This window comes from Pristiophorus japonicus, chromosome 3, assembly GCF_044704955.1.
Source record: "Pristiophorus japonicus isolate sPriJap1 chromosome 3, sPriJap1.hap1, whole genome shotgun sequence".
Taxonomy (NCBI): domain Eukaryota; kingdom Metazoa; phylum Chordata; class Chondrichthyes; family Pristiophoridae; genus Pristiophorus; species Pristiophorus japonicus.
In genome coordinates, this window is record NC_091979.1 from 320,824,530 (window position 1) to 320,840,440 (window position 15,911).

The 15,911-nt window shown below is 43.4% G+C and overlaps 2 protein-coding genes and 1 long non-coding RNA gene across 5 annotated transcripts in view; 2 read left to right on the forward strand and 1 right to left on the reverse strand.

Annotated features, from left to right (window-relative positions):
- Positions 1-1,034: 1,034 nt before the first annotated feature.
- On the reverse strand, positions 1,035-10,993 carry ankrd1b (ankyrin repeat domain 1b (cardiac muscle)). Its single transcript, XM_070876932.1, has 9 exons — positions 10,880-10,993; positions 9,249-9,455; positions 8,900-9,031; positions 8,708-8,815; positions 8,520-8,618; positions 8,087-8,185; positions 7,891-7,989; positions 4,774-4,872; positions 1,035-2,401 (listed from the first exon to the last, which is right to left on the reverse strand). Exons 1-9 carry the CDS (start codon positions 10,904-10,906, stop codon positions 2,303-2,305), a joined length of 969 nt encoding a protein of 322 aa, XP_070733033.1. The 5' UTR covers positions 10,907-10,993; the 3' UTR covers positions 1,035-2,302.
- Positions 10,994-11,531: 538 nt separating this feature from the next.
- The window catches only part of LOC139260381 (uncharacterized), a 70,344-nt gene continuing 65,964 nt past the window's right edge, over positions 11,532-15,911 (forward strand). For all 3 annotated transcript variants that reach the window (XM_070876935.1, XM_070876934.1, XM_070876937.1), the window contains exon 1: positions 11,532-11,660. In XM_070876935.1, coding sequence (XP_070733036.1) covers positions 11,606-11,660 — 55 coding nt within the window. In that variant the 5' untranslated portion in view covers positions 11,532-11,605. The remainder of the gene's footprint in view (positions 11,661-15,911) is intronic.
- LOC139260382 (uncharacterized) lies at positions 11,703-12,638 on the forward strand. The gene is made up of 2 exons (XR_011592789.1): positions 11,703-11,746; positions 11,828-12,638. It is a non-coding gene; the product is annotated as an uncharacterized lncRNA (long non-coding RNA).

Consider the following 15,911-nt stretch of genomic DNA (forward strand, 5'->3'; position numbering starts at 1 on the left):
TTGAAGTGACAAGCAGTTGGGCTCGAGGTTGCCTTTGCAGGCACATGTTCAGGAGTGTTGTCACATAATCCTGCATTTGATTTCCCCAATGTAGAGGAGACTGCAACATGAATAGTAGATAAAGTATACTAGTTTGCAGGAAATACATGTAAAATGCTGTCTTACACAGAAGGAATGTTTGAGGCCCTGGACAGTGGTGTGGGAGGAGGTAAGTGGATAGATGTTGCAACTCCTGAACTTACATGGGAAGGTGCCAATGAAAGGACAGCAATCAGTAGGGGTCTCAGAAGATTGAATCAGGATATAGAGGGAGGGGAGAATGCATTTGCTGGTGGGATCATGTTGGATGCGGCAGAAATGGGGAGGGGGGGGGGGGTGATCTAGTGAATATGGAAGCTGACGGGGAGAAAAAATGAGTACCCTATCCTTGTGGGGTGGCTGGTGAAGGCAAAAGAATGTGAAATGGGAAGGACCACAGCAGAAAGCGATCATCGACTGAGAAAAGGACATTTCCAAACTCTGGTGTGGAAAGTGTCATCACCAGAATAAATGTGACAATTAGGAGAAAGGAATGGAGTCCAAAAGCAGCACAGGAAGAAGTATAATGTAGATAGTTATAGGGATTGGTGGGCTTGTGATAGAAATTAGTGGAAAGTCCATCACTAGAGATAAAGGGTTCCCTTAGCAACACTTTGTGTGAAGGAAGTTGTGGTTTAGATGCAATGTTGAAGTTGATCCTCAGTGCAGGCCTAACTTTTCAGCTCAATTATCAATTTCTATTTCATGGTTTCTGTAATGATTAGTTATCCAACTATTTGTATCTCTGCTCTGTCACACACCGAATTGACAGCATTAGCCTTACAGCAGAAGATTAGTGGGTCTTTTGAATTACTTAATCACACTTGCCTATCAGGTAGCATTGATATCTTAATGGGCTGTGGTTTTGTATCCTTTATCTTCACAAATGTCAGCACTGTGATATGGATATGAATATAGATGTAGTTACTAACATGCCTAAAATGATAGAAAATGTCTCAATGCCAGATTCATACTTTATTTTTGTTCTGCGTACAATGTTGTTTTCATTGTTTGGAGAAAATCCAAAGTAAAAGTCCAGAAAAAAAAATACAAAAGCTTTTGTTTAAAATAAAACTCAATATAACTTAAAATATTATGTGAGAAAACGTCCTTTTTATGTCGAAGACATGAGGGTGCTAGCAGAGCTCACACGCATGTAATCTCGGGCAGCCTGGCCATGATTATCCAAAAGGACAGATTGGGCACGAGAGCCCGCCAGAGGAGCAAGGGCCTCGCCAACATTTGCTGAGCTTGTGTTGCATTCTGTTCTGCCACGTGCCACATTGGTACAACAGTAAAAATTCCCAAGTCTTCCTGTCCTCGCAGCAGCCACTAATATCAACATTCGGAGACATCCGTCCTTGGTAAACTTGCCTCCAGCTGCACGCCATTATTGTGCACCCAATATTAAAGAAAACGCATTCATTCACATTTTATCCAAACTATTGGAATCATATCCCCTTTGTAAAAGTAACCTTGCTTCTCTTTGCTTCAGGTGCAGATAAATAACAGTAAATAATTAAAATGTGTTCAAAATTTACAAATTTAAAACCTATAAATATACAAATTATGCATCATAAATATAGCCAATTACATCTTAATGATTCAGTTCACAAGCTTCATATATCCTCAGTCATTGACATTCCATATACAGGACTTACCCATACCTTCATTTCATCCAAGATCCCAGTTTAAAATCCAACTATCTTTTACATAAAAATGTCTTAATAGCCGAATTGCCATTCTAATAGACATAACGGAGGGATGGTTATAAAAAATTAATTTCATCATTGCTAATTAGTTGTAGAATAATGAAACCCTTTAATCAGGTGTTGAAAAACTTCATCCCTCCCAGTTTGTCTAAAACCCTACATCAACAAACCACTCCAATTTTCAGCTCTCCAGTGCCCTCCAATCTTGTTCCTTCAAATTCAAATTCCCAGAGTAAACTTTGGTATTGACAGTCAAAAATGTCAACAGAGATTCCAATCTTCATTAAAAACAATCTTGACTTTCCAAGTCTCAGTCCATTTTCATCAAGTCACCAACTGAAGCGATTGCAATAGATTGTCATGTTATCACATCGAGATTTGATTATTGAACTCGATTCTAATGACATGTATATTATGAGTGTGTCAAATTTCTCAAAAAGTGTCACATCCTGAGAATGCACCTGGCATCCTTGGTGGAGGGGTGGTAATTTTTCTCCGCACTGCAGCAAACTTCATTTTGATGAATTCTGCGACTTTTCCATAAATTGGTTAAGGATTTCCTTTGTGCCAATTTGCCATTGCAGAACAAGATCTAATGGTGTCTGCCCATTCTGTAATAAGACAGCACTAATTACATAATGCAATTATTACAATGCAATATTGTAACAAGAAAGTGCTAAAATGATATTAAATTCTAATGGAAATACTCTTCTACTTATTCTCAAAACTTCAACGGTTTTACAGTGTGATTACATTATGTGTACATAACAGGAAAGGCTTTTGGGGCTTTGGTACTCCATTCTATTTGCCAGCTTCTGTTCTCATTTCAGACCTAATCTACAGGCTTTCAATCCAGTTTCTTCCCACTGCCTCAGCTATTCACATGTTCTTTGCCTCTCAAAAATCTTTCTCTCATATTTCTCTATTATCTGATGTAAAAATCATGTTGGTCATTGAATAATTTCTGCTTTTTCTTTTTAGCAGGTGTCAGGTTAGTCCACCAACACTTCTTTCTCTCCCCCTTAGTTCTGATACTATTAAATGCTCGCTAATCTTTCATTTTTTTCAGTTCTGATGAAGGGCTATATCCTGAAACATTAAGTTATCTGTTTTCTCCACTATTGCTGACTGACCTGTAATATTGCTAACTTTTGACTTTAAAAGGTTTGCAGTACTTCTCCTCTTTAGTTTTGTTTTGAAATTTGTGTTAAGTTACAAGATAAATATGTATTGATTTTGCAAACTGATCATATTTGGAGTCCAGACAATTCCTGTACTACACTTTACTCACATCTCCCAAAGCTCTCCCTAAGGACTACTGCTGAGTTTGAAGTGAGCAACCCTGTTGAGATCAATGCTGTGGAGATGTAGACTTTACAGAGCCTGTTGGGGTAAATATGGTGCTGTGGAGTTGAGCACAGCGTCTGCTGAATGTAACACTGCCTGGCACAGCAATCGGTTGGTCTTACATTCAACACGCACTTTATTCAATCGTACAAGAACATGTTTAAACAGGATCTGTAAACTTGTCAACTCCACAATAGTATCAATGGGGTGGATGTCTTTAAAATCAACTGATTACTCTGCAATCTATGCCGCTTATAGTTATTTAATTCAAATTATCTTGCAATTCAATTGTTTAAGCACTGAATTCCCAATTTGCTGTGATAGTTAATGGAAATTGTTGGACATTCAAATTTTCCAGTATGAAAAATTACTTCAGATAATCAGCAGTAGACATTACTCACTAATTTTGAAGATTCTCACTGCATACTCAATATATTGTATAGCCAATGTCTATCCACAAACAACACAATTATCATGGCTACACTGCCTGTCAATGAAGGTTGAGTGAACTTTGGAAATCAATGACAAAAAGTATTAAGTGTTTGAATGTATTTTGCATTCTATCTTAGGAATTCCCACTTGCCAATATTACTTTACAAAGTTTAAACAAGGAAGATGTGAAGATTTAAAAATATTTATAGCCTGTATACTGTTCCAACGAATCTGATACAGCATGTGGTCCTTCTAATTGTGTGTAATTGACTGAAGAGAAAATCGACTGATGTGCTTTCCGATATATTTGTTTATTCCACCGGTGTGTGAAAAACAATATGCTCCATCTAGTTATAATTATACATTATTAATCATAAATAAGCCTTCTGATTTCACGGTTCCACCTGATTAAACCCGATAACTACCACTCAAAACACAAATTCCGAAATTAAACTTAAATCCCCACGGAAATATACTCTGTTAAAAGTATTTTTTCCTTCCAAAATTGCTTTGCTGATTAAGCACGAAATGTTCTGGTTATGAAGATTCTTGACCTGAAAGCGCAGATATTAGGGCGAGGAGTGAATTCTCTCAGAGCTTCTTACGTTCCACCGCCGTAACTTTGACAAACTCCGCTTAAACTTGCAAACGGATTTTCCGCCGAAGTTACAGCGGTGGAGTGGAAAAAGCCCGGAGGAAATTCTCGCCCGCTAGCGGCGCTATGTATTTGCTGGTAGCCGATTTCCCCAAACTTTTTGATACACATTTAAGAGAAAAATAAAACTCGAAAATCAAAGGGCCTTATAGCAGGAATGTTTACAGTAGGTCCTAATGTTGTCTTGGTGATTGTTATATCATCTTCTCAAATGTGCTTTAACCTAACCTAACCATGGCATTAATCATCCATTCACTATCCTAATATAGGCTCTTCAAAGATGTGTCATAAATTGTGATTTTTTTTTTAACAATCTTCAAAGAATCTAACTTAAGCAATTCAGCTTTAAATCCTGTAAAGGTTTGTTGATTATTCAAGAGGGAGTTAGATATGGCCCTTACGGCTAAAGGGATCAAGGGGTATGGAGAGAAAGCAGGAAAGGGGTACTGAGGTGAATGATCAGCCATGATCTTATTGAATGGTGGTGCAGGCTCAAAGGGCCGAATGGCCTACTCCTGCACCTATTTTCTATATTTCTATTGTACTTACGCAGTTCTTTAAAGTCGGTTTGGCTCCGTAAATCATCAGAAGCTTCATAAATCGGTAACGGCTCAGTCTGATTGCATCGTGCATAGGAGTGTCCCCTTCCTTCAGAAAGTGAAAGTTAAAGGTTACTATTCAACAAAAAAAATCTTGCTTTCAACAGCTGCAGAGAAAGACACAAGCGAAAACCCATCTCCATGTTTAAAATTTTCCAAACCAAACCACTGATAAATCCGCAGAAGTAAAGCGTCCGTTTACCCCCAAAACCAGCGCATTCTCTGGATGTAGGGACACACCCCACTCACCCAAAGTTAGCACAGCTTAGGCACAGGTTGACAAAGCCAAGACTTCGGGAGCTAGCCAGTGATGTGAATATCCTCTATTACTAAGCAACAGGCAGAAGACAGGTACAGTACCCAAATTGAAGTGATTGCAATGCTGATACAATTGTAAGCTCCCATAAAGAAATATTAAAACGTGGGCTGATTTTCCTCCCCGCCCCCAGCCTGGGCACAATGTTCACAAGCCCTTCCATGACTGGCCTCCACTTGACCTGAAATGAACCAGCCTGAATTTCTAGGTTCTGATCATTTACAGATACCCAATGTTCCCCATGTGCAGACCCACCCCTTAGTAGGGGGTGGAGGAAAGTCAACGATTGCAGCAAGCCCACGAGGCCGTCAACTTTAACACCTTGGCCTAGAAATTGGCCTCTTTAGCGCCTCCCGAGGGGCGATAACAGGGCACTAACCACTTACTGACCGGGCGCGGAGAGATGGAATGGCTCCCTCTAACTTTGACGGAAGGTTTGCGACTGCAGTAAGACACTGCGCCCCAATCTCCTTCGCCCGGAGATCGTGATGTCATTGCCATGCGTAGTGCCCTGGACCAGAATTTCAGTTCTGCCCCCTGCAGTATCGGCGGATAAAAACACCGACAGCTGCAGGAGGTGTCCATCGGGAGGCCGGGTGCTTCAGGGGCGAAGGTTCAAGGGGAGGTGGCCAAGGTAAGTACAAACATTTCTACAATGCTGTTTCTCAATTTTTTTTTATACCTCTTTGGCTGCGATCAATCAGCCCGGCACTCTGCTGCAGTGCATCGTGCTGATCAAGCCCATGGCTGCCATCGAGGACCAGCTAACTGGTCCCAATGCATAGCCTGGAGTGATGGTCCTTCTCTTTAAGGGAGAGAAGGAGCGTCAGAACGCAACAATGCTGCACCACCCATTGTTCACAACTACCTCCCTGCCTGTGTCCTGTAGCACTCCAGGAAGGAAGTGGAGCACTTGATTTGGCACTCCCCTTCCTTCCTGGAGAGCAAGCACTATTTTTTTTTTTAAAGCTGGGAATCATTAACGCCTGGCGCAAATGATTCCTAGCTTTCAAAAGTTAGCGCCCAAACAGGGTGCTCCAGAATTTCTCCCCCCTTATGTCCAAAAACAGCAACCAAGGGCTTCCAGCCACAATAGTCATCCTGTTAAGCCCATGAAAAGTGGCCTACTTTTTCACTGCATGCAGAATTGTGCTCCCAGCCCTTTCTCAGATCGGAACGAGCTGGGTGCAAGTTAAGCCCATTTGTTAGGCATGCTTCTACAGTTGGATTCCACCTGTACATTGATCTGTTGGTGTGGCATTTTTGTTAAGGAATCAGGAGAACATGGTGAGCTTCAATGCCTGGTGTTTGGTACTTCAGTTAGTGAATAGTGTTAATCCTGGACATGGTATCCCAACATAGCACATGTAAGGGAAATATTTTCAGATCATTGGAGTTGTTGGAAATCGCCTTTTCAGCATGAGTGCTAGTATTTCAGACTTGCATATCAATTATAGTTCCATCTACTTTGCCCCAACAATCGGCTTTCATCTGAACTTTAACCAGGCATCTTCTGTTACCAGGATGGCATTTCCATTTTCCACACCAGGTTTCCTCGTGTGTTTAAATTTAACGCTCTCAGGATGTGGGCATCACTGGCAAGGCCAGCAGTTATTGCCCATCCATCGTCGCCTTGACAAGGTGGTGGTGCGCCTTCTTCTTAAACCATGATACAATGTAGTGGCTTGCTAGGCCACTTCAGAGGGCAGTTAAGAGTCAACCACGTTGGTGTGGAACCAGGGTCTCATATAGACCAGACCAGGTAAGGGTGGACGGTTTCCTTAACTAAAGGAAAACAGTAACCCAGTTGGGCTCTTTGGATAACCGGACAGCTTCATGGTCACTTTTACTGTTCAGTTTTAGCTCGTTTTGTGTTGTGGTTCCATGCTCCTTAAGAACTGGGTTGAAAAGTTCCAAACTCCTTGCAGATAGTATAATTCTATCTGAAAAGTTAGGGCTGGATTTGAACGCTGGTCCCAGTGGTCTAATGAGTTAACACGTGGTACCATTTGGTCATCGTGTTGTAATTTATATAACACTGAGGAATTAAGACACTGTGTAACAACCTGGTCTTTTACAACAGTCTTTTACAGAAGAAACAAGTCCAATGTAATCATACTATAATAGACAGATAGATAGCTAGCAGGAGTAGGCCATTTGACCTCTCGAGCCTGCTTGCCATTTAATACGATCATGGCTGATCTGATCATGGACTCAGCTCCACTTCCCTGCCCGCTCCCCATAACCCCTTATCGGTTAAGAAACTGTCTGTCTTAAGTTTATTCAATGACCCAGCTTCCACAGCTCTCTGAGGCAGCGAATTCCACAGATTTACAACCCTCTGAGAGAAGAATTCCTCCTCATCTCAGTTTTAAATGGCCGGCCCCTTATTCTAAGATTATGCCCCCTAGTTCTAGTCTCCCCCATCAGTGGAAACATCCACTCTACATCCACCTTGTCGAGCCCCCTCATAATCTTATACATTTCGATAAGATCACCTTCTCATTCTTCTGAATTCCAATGAATCCCAACCGACTCAAACTTTCCTCATAAGTCAACCCCCTCATCTCCGGAATGAACCTAGTGAACCTTCTCTGAACAGCCTGCAATGCAAATATATCCTTCCTTAAATATGGAGACCCAAATTGCACGCAGTACTCTAGGTGAAATATTAAGTTCACCTAGAAAGAAATTCCTCTAGAAAGAAGTTCATCTAGAAAGAAATTCCTCTGTACATGAGGTGATACTTACTATATCTCTGGCATTCAGATCTGCTCCGCATGCGATAAGGTGTTCTGCACATTCGTAATGTCCAGTTCTGACAGCAACATGTAAGGGAGTACTACATAACTGTATTAAACACAATAAAAGACAGCAATTATTGTCAAATTGACTTTACTGCAAGTAAATCTTGGTGAGATGTTTGGTTATATGGAAAACTGCTCACCTTGTCTTTGGCGTTTACATTTGCATCTTTGTTTAACAACATTTTCAGAACCTCCAGGCTACCTCCGCGACAGGACCAATGGGCTGCCGTTGCACTGAGCTGTATCAGAAGCAAGTTTACATTATTGTTGTTATTATGGGCAGTGAATAGTTGTCAATTAATGTGAATTAAAGTGTAATGACAAAGGTTTGCAATCTCATGATGTGATGGCATAAATCAGGCCAAATCAGACTCAGCTCCTTGTGCCTCGTGTCCCTCCTCAAACCAAAAAAAAATGGCTAATACTTCTCTATGCAGTCATTGTAAGTAATCATTAAAGTTAATAGTCTCTTAACCCAAAATGCTGCCTTTAAGTACATGACTTTTGCATCACTCAGTGCACCCGATGGCGTGTTTGAATGGTACAGAAAGATAATGATGAGGAGATCAGTACCATATCTCGGCACTCAGTGGAGGCTCCAGCTTCGAGTAGTTTCAAGACAATCTCTCCATTTCCCTCTGAGCAGGCGCGGTGCATGGCAGTCCTGTTAAACTGTAGGGAAGAAACGGAGATTGTTTCGTTTCTTTTCATCAACCAGGAGTACAAAAAACATTGCCTTGATTGGATTGGCCTTTGTGTACCTGGTCGCAGACATCTGGATTGCCCCCATCCGCCAGGTACTTCTCAATCACCAGAAGTTTATTGTCCACTGCCGCCTTCCAAAAGGTTTCCACATCTACAGCTTCAGTCTGGGACAGAACACAAGGTGGGTTAGTTTTCAGAGCTCCTTTTCATCATTCCCTTCCTTGTTTTATCTGTTGCCTTTAACTTACTATAGTGTCCGGTTCCCGCTCTTTTGGGGGTTCCACGACATTGGCCTTGGATTGCTTCTTCTTCTTCAACCTGACGATGAGCTGAAGATCGTCGATAGTTTCCAGTTTCAGCCTCTGTTCCGCCGGCTTTATCTAAAAACAGCAACAATCGTTAATGCAAGCTAAGCACATCCCAGCGCTGGGACGCCCCATCATCTCAAATACAAAGTCGGAAGGTAAATGAATTGTAATGCGGATGGTATCAGGTTGCATATAGAATTAAAATGAGACCCGCTGCTCGATATGAGCAGGAGCAAGACTCGGGAAGTCTGCTGGCCATGTTACATTCACGTGTTCCCATGGGACGTACATTTTTGCAGTGTGGCACTGGCTGCAGTTTCTCCGTCTGGTGCCTGTGGCTGGGTATGAACGGGAAGGGCTCAGTCTGTGTTTTCAAGTCATCCTGTTTCTCGATTGCCATCGCAGAACAGTACTCTCCATGTCCAAATTCCTGGTGAACCCTCCGCGGACCGGCCTCCCGGCCCCCGGATTTAACCTCACTCTTCTTCCCAGTCACCTGGTGGAAAAGACACACGATCAGTTTGGATGAAGGAGACTCCTTCCAGCCCCATTGAGCTCAGCCTTGCAGAACCCAGTTCACTGGCGCAGCTATCGTCCAGTGTCCCGGCCTCATCCAGTACAGAAGACTTGCAAGAACTCCAGTTTTCCAAATTCGAAATACAATTTAGGAGGAACTAGTGTCATTGTGGATGAAAGTACAGGCAATATCCTAGCCCAGTTAAACTGTTCGATAAGCCCATCTGAAATATATTTTTAAACAATGAATTTCACGTCTGAAAACATAGCCAGTGCCACCTAATGACATGCACTGTCCATGAAGTGTAGGAGTGTTGGCTGGCTTAATAATGTATCTTTCTCAGCAATAATATACCATCGCTGCTGTAGCCGTTTAAACGCCAAGTTATCCTGGTTCATTGTGTATCCAACTCCCACCAATAAAGACACGATTATATATACATGATATTGTGTCTTATTCTCATTCAGTAATTTATCATTACCAGTCTGTATAATCACATAAAAACATATGAAATAGGAGCAGGAGTAGGCCATACGGCCCCTCGAGCCTGCTCCGCCATTCAATAAGTTCATGGCTGATCCGATCATGGACTCAGCTCCACTTCCCCGCCCGCTCCCCATAAACCCTTATCCCCTTATCAGAAACTGTCTATTTCTGTCTTAAATTTATTCAATGTCCCGGCTTCCACAGCTCTTTGAGACAACAAATTTCACAGATCCACAACTCTTATCAGTTAAGAAACTGTCTGTCTTAAGTTTATTCAATGACCCAGCTTCCACAGCTCTCTGAGGCAGTGAATTCCACAGATTTACAACTCTCTGAGAGAAGAAATTCCTCCTCATCTCAGTTTTAAATGGGCGGCCCCTTATTCTAAGATCATGCCCCCTAGTTCTAATCTCCCCCATCAGTGGAAACATCCTCTCTGCATCCACCTTGTCAAACCCCCTCATAATCTTATATGTTTGATAAGATCACCTCTCATTCTTCTGAATTCCAATGAGTAGAGGCCCAACCTATTCAACCTTTCCTCATAAGTCAACCCCCTCATTCCTGGAATCAACCGAGTGAACCTTCTCTGAACTGCCCCCAAAGCAATGTATTAAATTGTTAACGCGTTTCCCTATCTGTTATTAAACATTTAGTTGTGACTGTTATAGGCATTGCTGAAATAAACGAATGCAAGATCATATGTAATCAAGTATTGTTCCTATTACCTGTATTAGCGAATCCTATGTTCTAAGACAATTTACAATTGATGAATGACAAGAGAGACACAAAACAAAAACCTGGGTGTAGGATATTTATCTCTAACAGGGACATACATATAAACCGTAATTCATGCTTAATTAAACATTGCATATGGTATCTTTAATAATATGGGTTGATTGCATTAAAGTTCCTACCAGATCTTCAACGCGTAGCATCACCATGTTGCCAGTAGTTCTTGGGACGCAGGACTCCTGGAATACAGCTGAGATTCCTCAGTGACCAACTGCAAGCTTCTGCTGAGACTCCCAGCGTCAACCTCGCTTATATCTAAAACTGGTGCCTCTGAATGAGGTCATGTTCCAAGCTGGGAGCTTTACCCAGGGCTCGGTCAGGGCCACAGCTTCCTTGTCATTCCGGGCATAGTGGTAGGCGTGATCTCATGTCACAAGACCTTTTTAACCCGGGATGAAAGGCGCCTTTAACACAGACAAAACCACATATATGAAAGATCTGAAATGTAATCCGGGTGCTATTAGAACTGACTAAAGAAGCAAACTATGCTAATCACGTTGCCACCTCATGTTTTGCGTGACAGCTGTCTTGCTGGATTCCAGAGATTTCTTTGAGCAGCCCAGTAGATCGAGCGAGAAACAAGAACGCGAAAAATGCATTCATGTTGCAATTCACCTTGACTCACATCAGGGCACAAACACAACCCGGACTGCGGTTGAGTTCCCGTTCCATCCTATTTTAAATTTAATACGCCTCTCGTTTTGCAAGACCGATTTGTCACCGAGACAAAAACAAGCACATTACCAACCCGTATGACCAACTTCTTGGTCAGAGCGACATTTCTGCATGACTTCATCTGCATTCGCATCGCCTGGTTGGGATCAACATCCCGACCGTGCTTCCCGCAGATGATGAAGTCACAGGCAGTGGAGGTCATGGTTTTCGGAAATGCTGCTCCCAAGGGTAAGAGGATTGGCTGCTCTGTATCGCTATCCAGTCTGTGCAAGGATCAATAGCTGGGCTGTGAGGTTTATTAACAAAACACAGAGGTGCCTGCAGCAGGTTCATCAACAGCTTCCCAATGGCGCTTTCAATGTGCATTTGACTGACAAATATTTCTTTTTCCACAGATGCTGCTGAACGTTTCCAGCAGTTCCAGTTTTTATTTCAGATTTGCAGCAGTAGTTTGCTTCAGTTTCCTCGATTCATTACTAAATGTAATGCATGTTATTACAGCCTCCCAGCTTTTATGTGTTGTACTAAATGGCGTTGTATGTGTCCTTCCTTCACTTTCCCCAGCCCCTATCCACTCGCTGAATTGTTGTATTTTCATTCTGTTAGCACTTTTAAACATGATTTAGTAAACCTCTTGTGAATTTCTTTCGACAGGATTCCATGAACCGGCAAAAGGAAAGGGCTCCCGGCGACCTAGTGAGGAGGGCTGGGGGCCATGCAGCTTTAGTAAACATTTTACAATTGCAGCCCACAGTGCTTTCAGTTTGCTAATTCAGTCTTGGCTTCGTGCAGTGTGATGATGAGTGACGCCTCTGTAGTGAGCGGGGCTGCAGATGGAGTTAGATAGATAGCCAAACATAGTATAAATTATTACCAATGACACGGCCACCGTTTGACAACGAAAACACAGATGTTATACAAATTCACAAAGTGCCAATGTTTATTATTGGTTGCCAAATCAGATAAGTAGACGAAATATTGCATTGGAGCCTGAATGGAAGATATGAAATCCGAGTTGCGGTTCTAATAATATTTACTTTGATTATGTAAGCGTGATATTTATTCATGGTATAACTTAACACGTTTATTTGTGCTTGTCTTCTAAGAACGTGACACACTCAATCCAAAGTGCTTGCCCCTTTGTGGATTTGATTGATATATATCGACTACATGCCCAAGTACAAATAAACAACCATTCATGAAGGACTCCTGAGACTCGGCTGTTTTATTTGTACTAAGAATAATAGCTTCCAGTCTCGCTAGCTATGAATTGAGTTCAAACTGCTGTACTGTACCTAAAATAAGGAGAATTGTACTGTACCGTTCTGAAGAAAACAACATTCTTTTCAAGTAGGCTGTCTGCGTCACGTACATTTATATTAATATTGGGACTGCAGGCATCATATCTGGGTTTGAAGTTATCCTGGTGTCTTATTATAGCATTTCTGGCCATGTTTAAAGTATTTGTGAAGACGTGTTAGCTCCCACAGTCTGTGAGGTTACCCCAAACACCATGTGCAGGGAGAGCACAATTCTTCCGCCGGAGAATGATAGAAGGACTCAACGGGGAAATGCATTCTGAGTGCAAAGATATTCGCACAGGAAACGTGCTTGTGCTTCGGATTTCTCAGCATCAGTCACTCGACCTGGCTGATTTTTGGGGGACTGGTGCGGGGAACACGTATATTCATTCTTCAATGGGGAAGGCGGGCAGGGAAACTATTTTGTGTTAGGGAAACTATTTTTTTGACTTTACCCTTTGAAGTTCCTCCTTAAATTACACGGGGCGGGGCAATTTCTAGTGCAAATCGCACTGTGAGAGTTGTAAAATACTTTTCAGTTCAGCTATGAAGAATATATGACGATTCAAAGTTTAAATTATATGAACTTTCAAGACTATCAGCTACCGATTTGTAACACTATTTTAGCAATCTATGATATGAATTAAATGCAAGAACATCAATATAATTATCGCTTGAAATCATCATCATCATCAGAGGCAGTCCCTCGGGATCGAGGAAGACTTGCTTCCACTCTTAGCATGAGTTCTTAGGTGGCTGTACAATCCAATACGAGAACTACAGTCTCTGTCAAAGGTGGGACAGATAGTCGTTGAGGGAAAGGGTGGGTGGGACTGGTTTGCCGCACGCTTTTTCCGCTGCCTGCGCTTGCTTTCTGCATGCTCTCGGCGATGAGACTCAAGGTGCTCAGCACTCTCCTGAATGCACTTCCTCCACTTAGGGCAGTCTATGGCCAGGGTCTCCCAGGTGTCAGTGGGGATGTTGCACTTTATCAGGGAGACTTTGAGGGTGTCCTTGTAATATTTCTGCTGCCCGCCTTTGGCTCGTTTGCCGTGGACGAGTTTCGAGTAGAGCGCTTGCTTTGGGAGTCTCGTGTCCGGCATATGAACTATGTGGCCTGCCCAACGGAGCTGATCAAGTGTGGTCAGTGCTTCAATGCTGGGGATGTTGGTCGGGACGAGGCCACTAATGTTTGTGCATTTGTCCTCCCAGGGGATTTGCAGGATCTTGCAGAGACATCGCTGGTGGTATTTCTCCAGCGACTTGAGGTGTCTACTGTACATGGTCCACGTCTCTGAGTCTCTGAGGAGGGCGGGGATTACTACAGCCCTGTAGACCATGAGCCTGGTGACAGTTTTGAGGTACTGATCTTCAAACACTCTTTTCCTCAGGCGGCCGAAGGCTGCACTGGCGCATTGGAGGCAGTGTTGGATCTCAGCATCAATGTCTGCTCTTGTTGATAGGAGGCTCCCGAGATAGGGGAAATGGTTATGGTGTCCAGGGCCATGCCGTGGATCTTGAGGTTTGGGGGCAGTGCTGTGCGGCGAGGACAGGCTGGTGTAGGACCTGTCTTACTAATGTTTAGCGTAAGGCCCATGCTTTCATATGCCTCGGTAAATACGTCGACTATGTCCTGGAGTTCAGCCTCCGTGTTTGCTAAATCACTGATTATAAGAACAATATGTGCTGATCAAATGTAACAGTACCTACAGTGACTTATCAAATATTTCATAGAATTACATAGAATTTACAGCACAGTAAGACCTCAACAAGTCCATGTCAGTGTTTATGCTCCATATGAGCCTCCTCCTGTTGTGTTCCGAACACAGATGAGACTGCACACAGGGAGCTTAAAATAACAGTGACCTCAGTCTTTATTAAGACACTCCAGAGTGAAGAACAGGCCTTAGGGGCCGGCTTATATATAGTGCTCCCAAGGGATGCTGGGATCCCTTGGGACTTCAGGGGACGCACTCCCTGGTGGCGGAACATGGGAGTGCATGCTTTACAGATACACAACATCACTCTCCCCGCAAAATCAAAGTGAAAACTATTTACAAGGTGAGGTGGTCAGGAGCCTTTCTTTCCCTGGTGGACTGCCTCCGTACAAATGTCTGTTCTGGTGTGTTGGCTGTGCCCTCGCTGGGCTGGCGTGTTGTTGGCCCTGCAGGGCTGCTGGGTGAGCCTGGCCTTGCTTGGCTGTTGGGCATGATGGGTTCAATTTCCTGGTCCGGCGGGGTGTTGTTGATCCTTTGGGTGTGTGCTGTGGGCTCGAAAAAGGTGGTGTCTGCTGTGGGTTGTTCAGGGCAGTCTGTGAACCGCAGCCTCGTTTGGTCCAGGTGCTTTCTGCAAATTTGTCCATTGTCGAGTTTGACTACAAACACCCTACTCCCTTCTTTAGCTATCACCGTGCCCGCGATCCACTTGGGACCATGTCCATAGTTTAGCGCATACACAGGGTCATTCAGATCAATTTCCCGTGACACAGTGGTGCGACCATTATTTACATTTTGTTGCTGCCGCCTGCTCTCTACCTGATCATGCAGGTTGGGGTGGACCAGCGAGAGTCTGGTTTTAAGTGTCCTTTTCATGAGTAGCTCAACCGGGGGCACCCTTGTGAGTGAGTGGGTCTCGTGCGATAGCTGAGCAGTACTCGGGACAGGCGGGTTTGGAGTGAGCCTTCTGTGACTCGTTTGAGGCTCTGATTGATTGTTTATATTGCCCGCTCTGCCTGCCCATTGGAGGCTGGTTTAAACGGAACCGAGGTGACATGTTTGATCCTATTGCAGGTCATGAATTCTTTAAATTTGGTGCTGGTGAAACATGGCCCGTTGTCACTGACCAGTGTGTCAGACAGGCCGTGGGTGACAAACATGGCCCTCAGACTTTCAATGGTGGTGGTGGCGGTGCTTCCCGATATTATTTCACATTCAATCCATTTTGAAAAAGCATCCACCACCACCAGGAACATTTTACCGAGAAACGGGCCCGCATAGTCGACATGGATCCTCGACCATGGTCTGGAAGGCCAGGACCACAAATTTAGTGGTGCCTCTCTGGGCGCATTGCTCAACTGAGCACACACGCTGCATTGCCGTACACAGGACTCTAAGTCAGAGTCGATACCGGGCCACCACACGTGGGATCTGGCTATCGCTTTCATCATCACTATACCCGG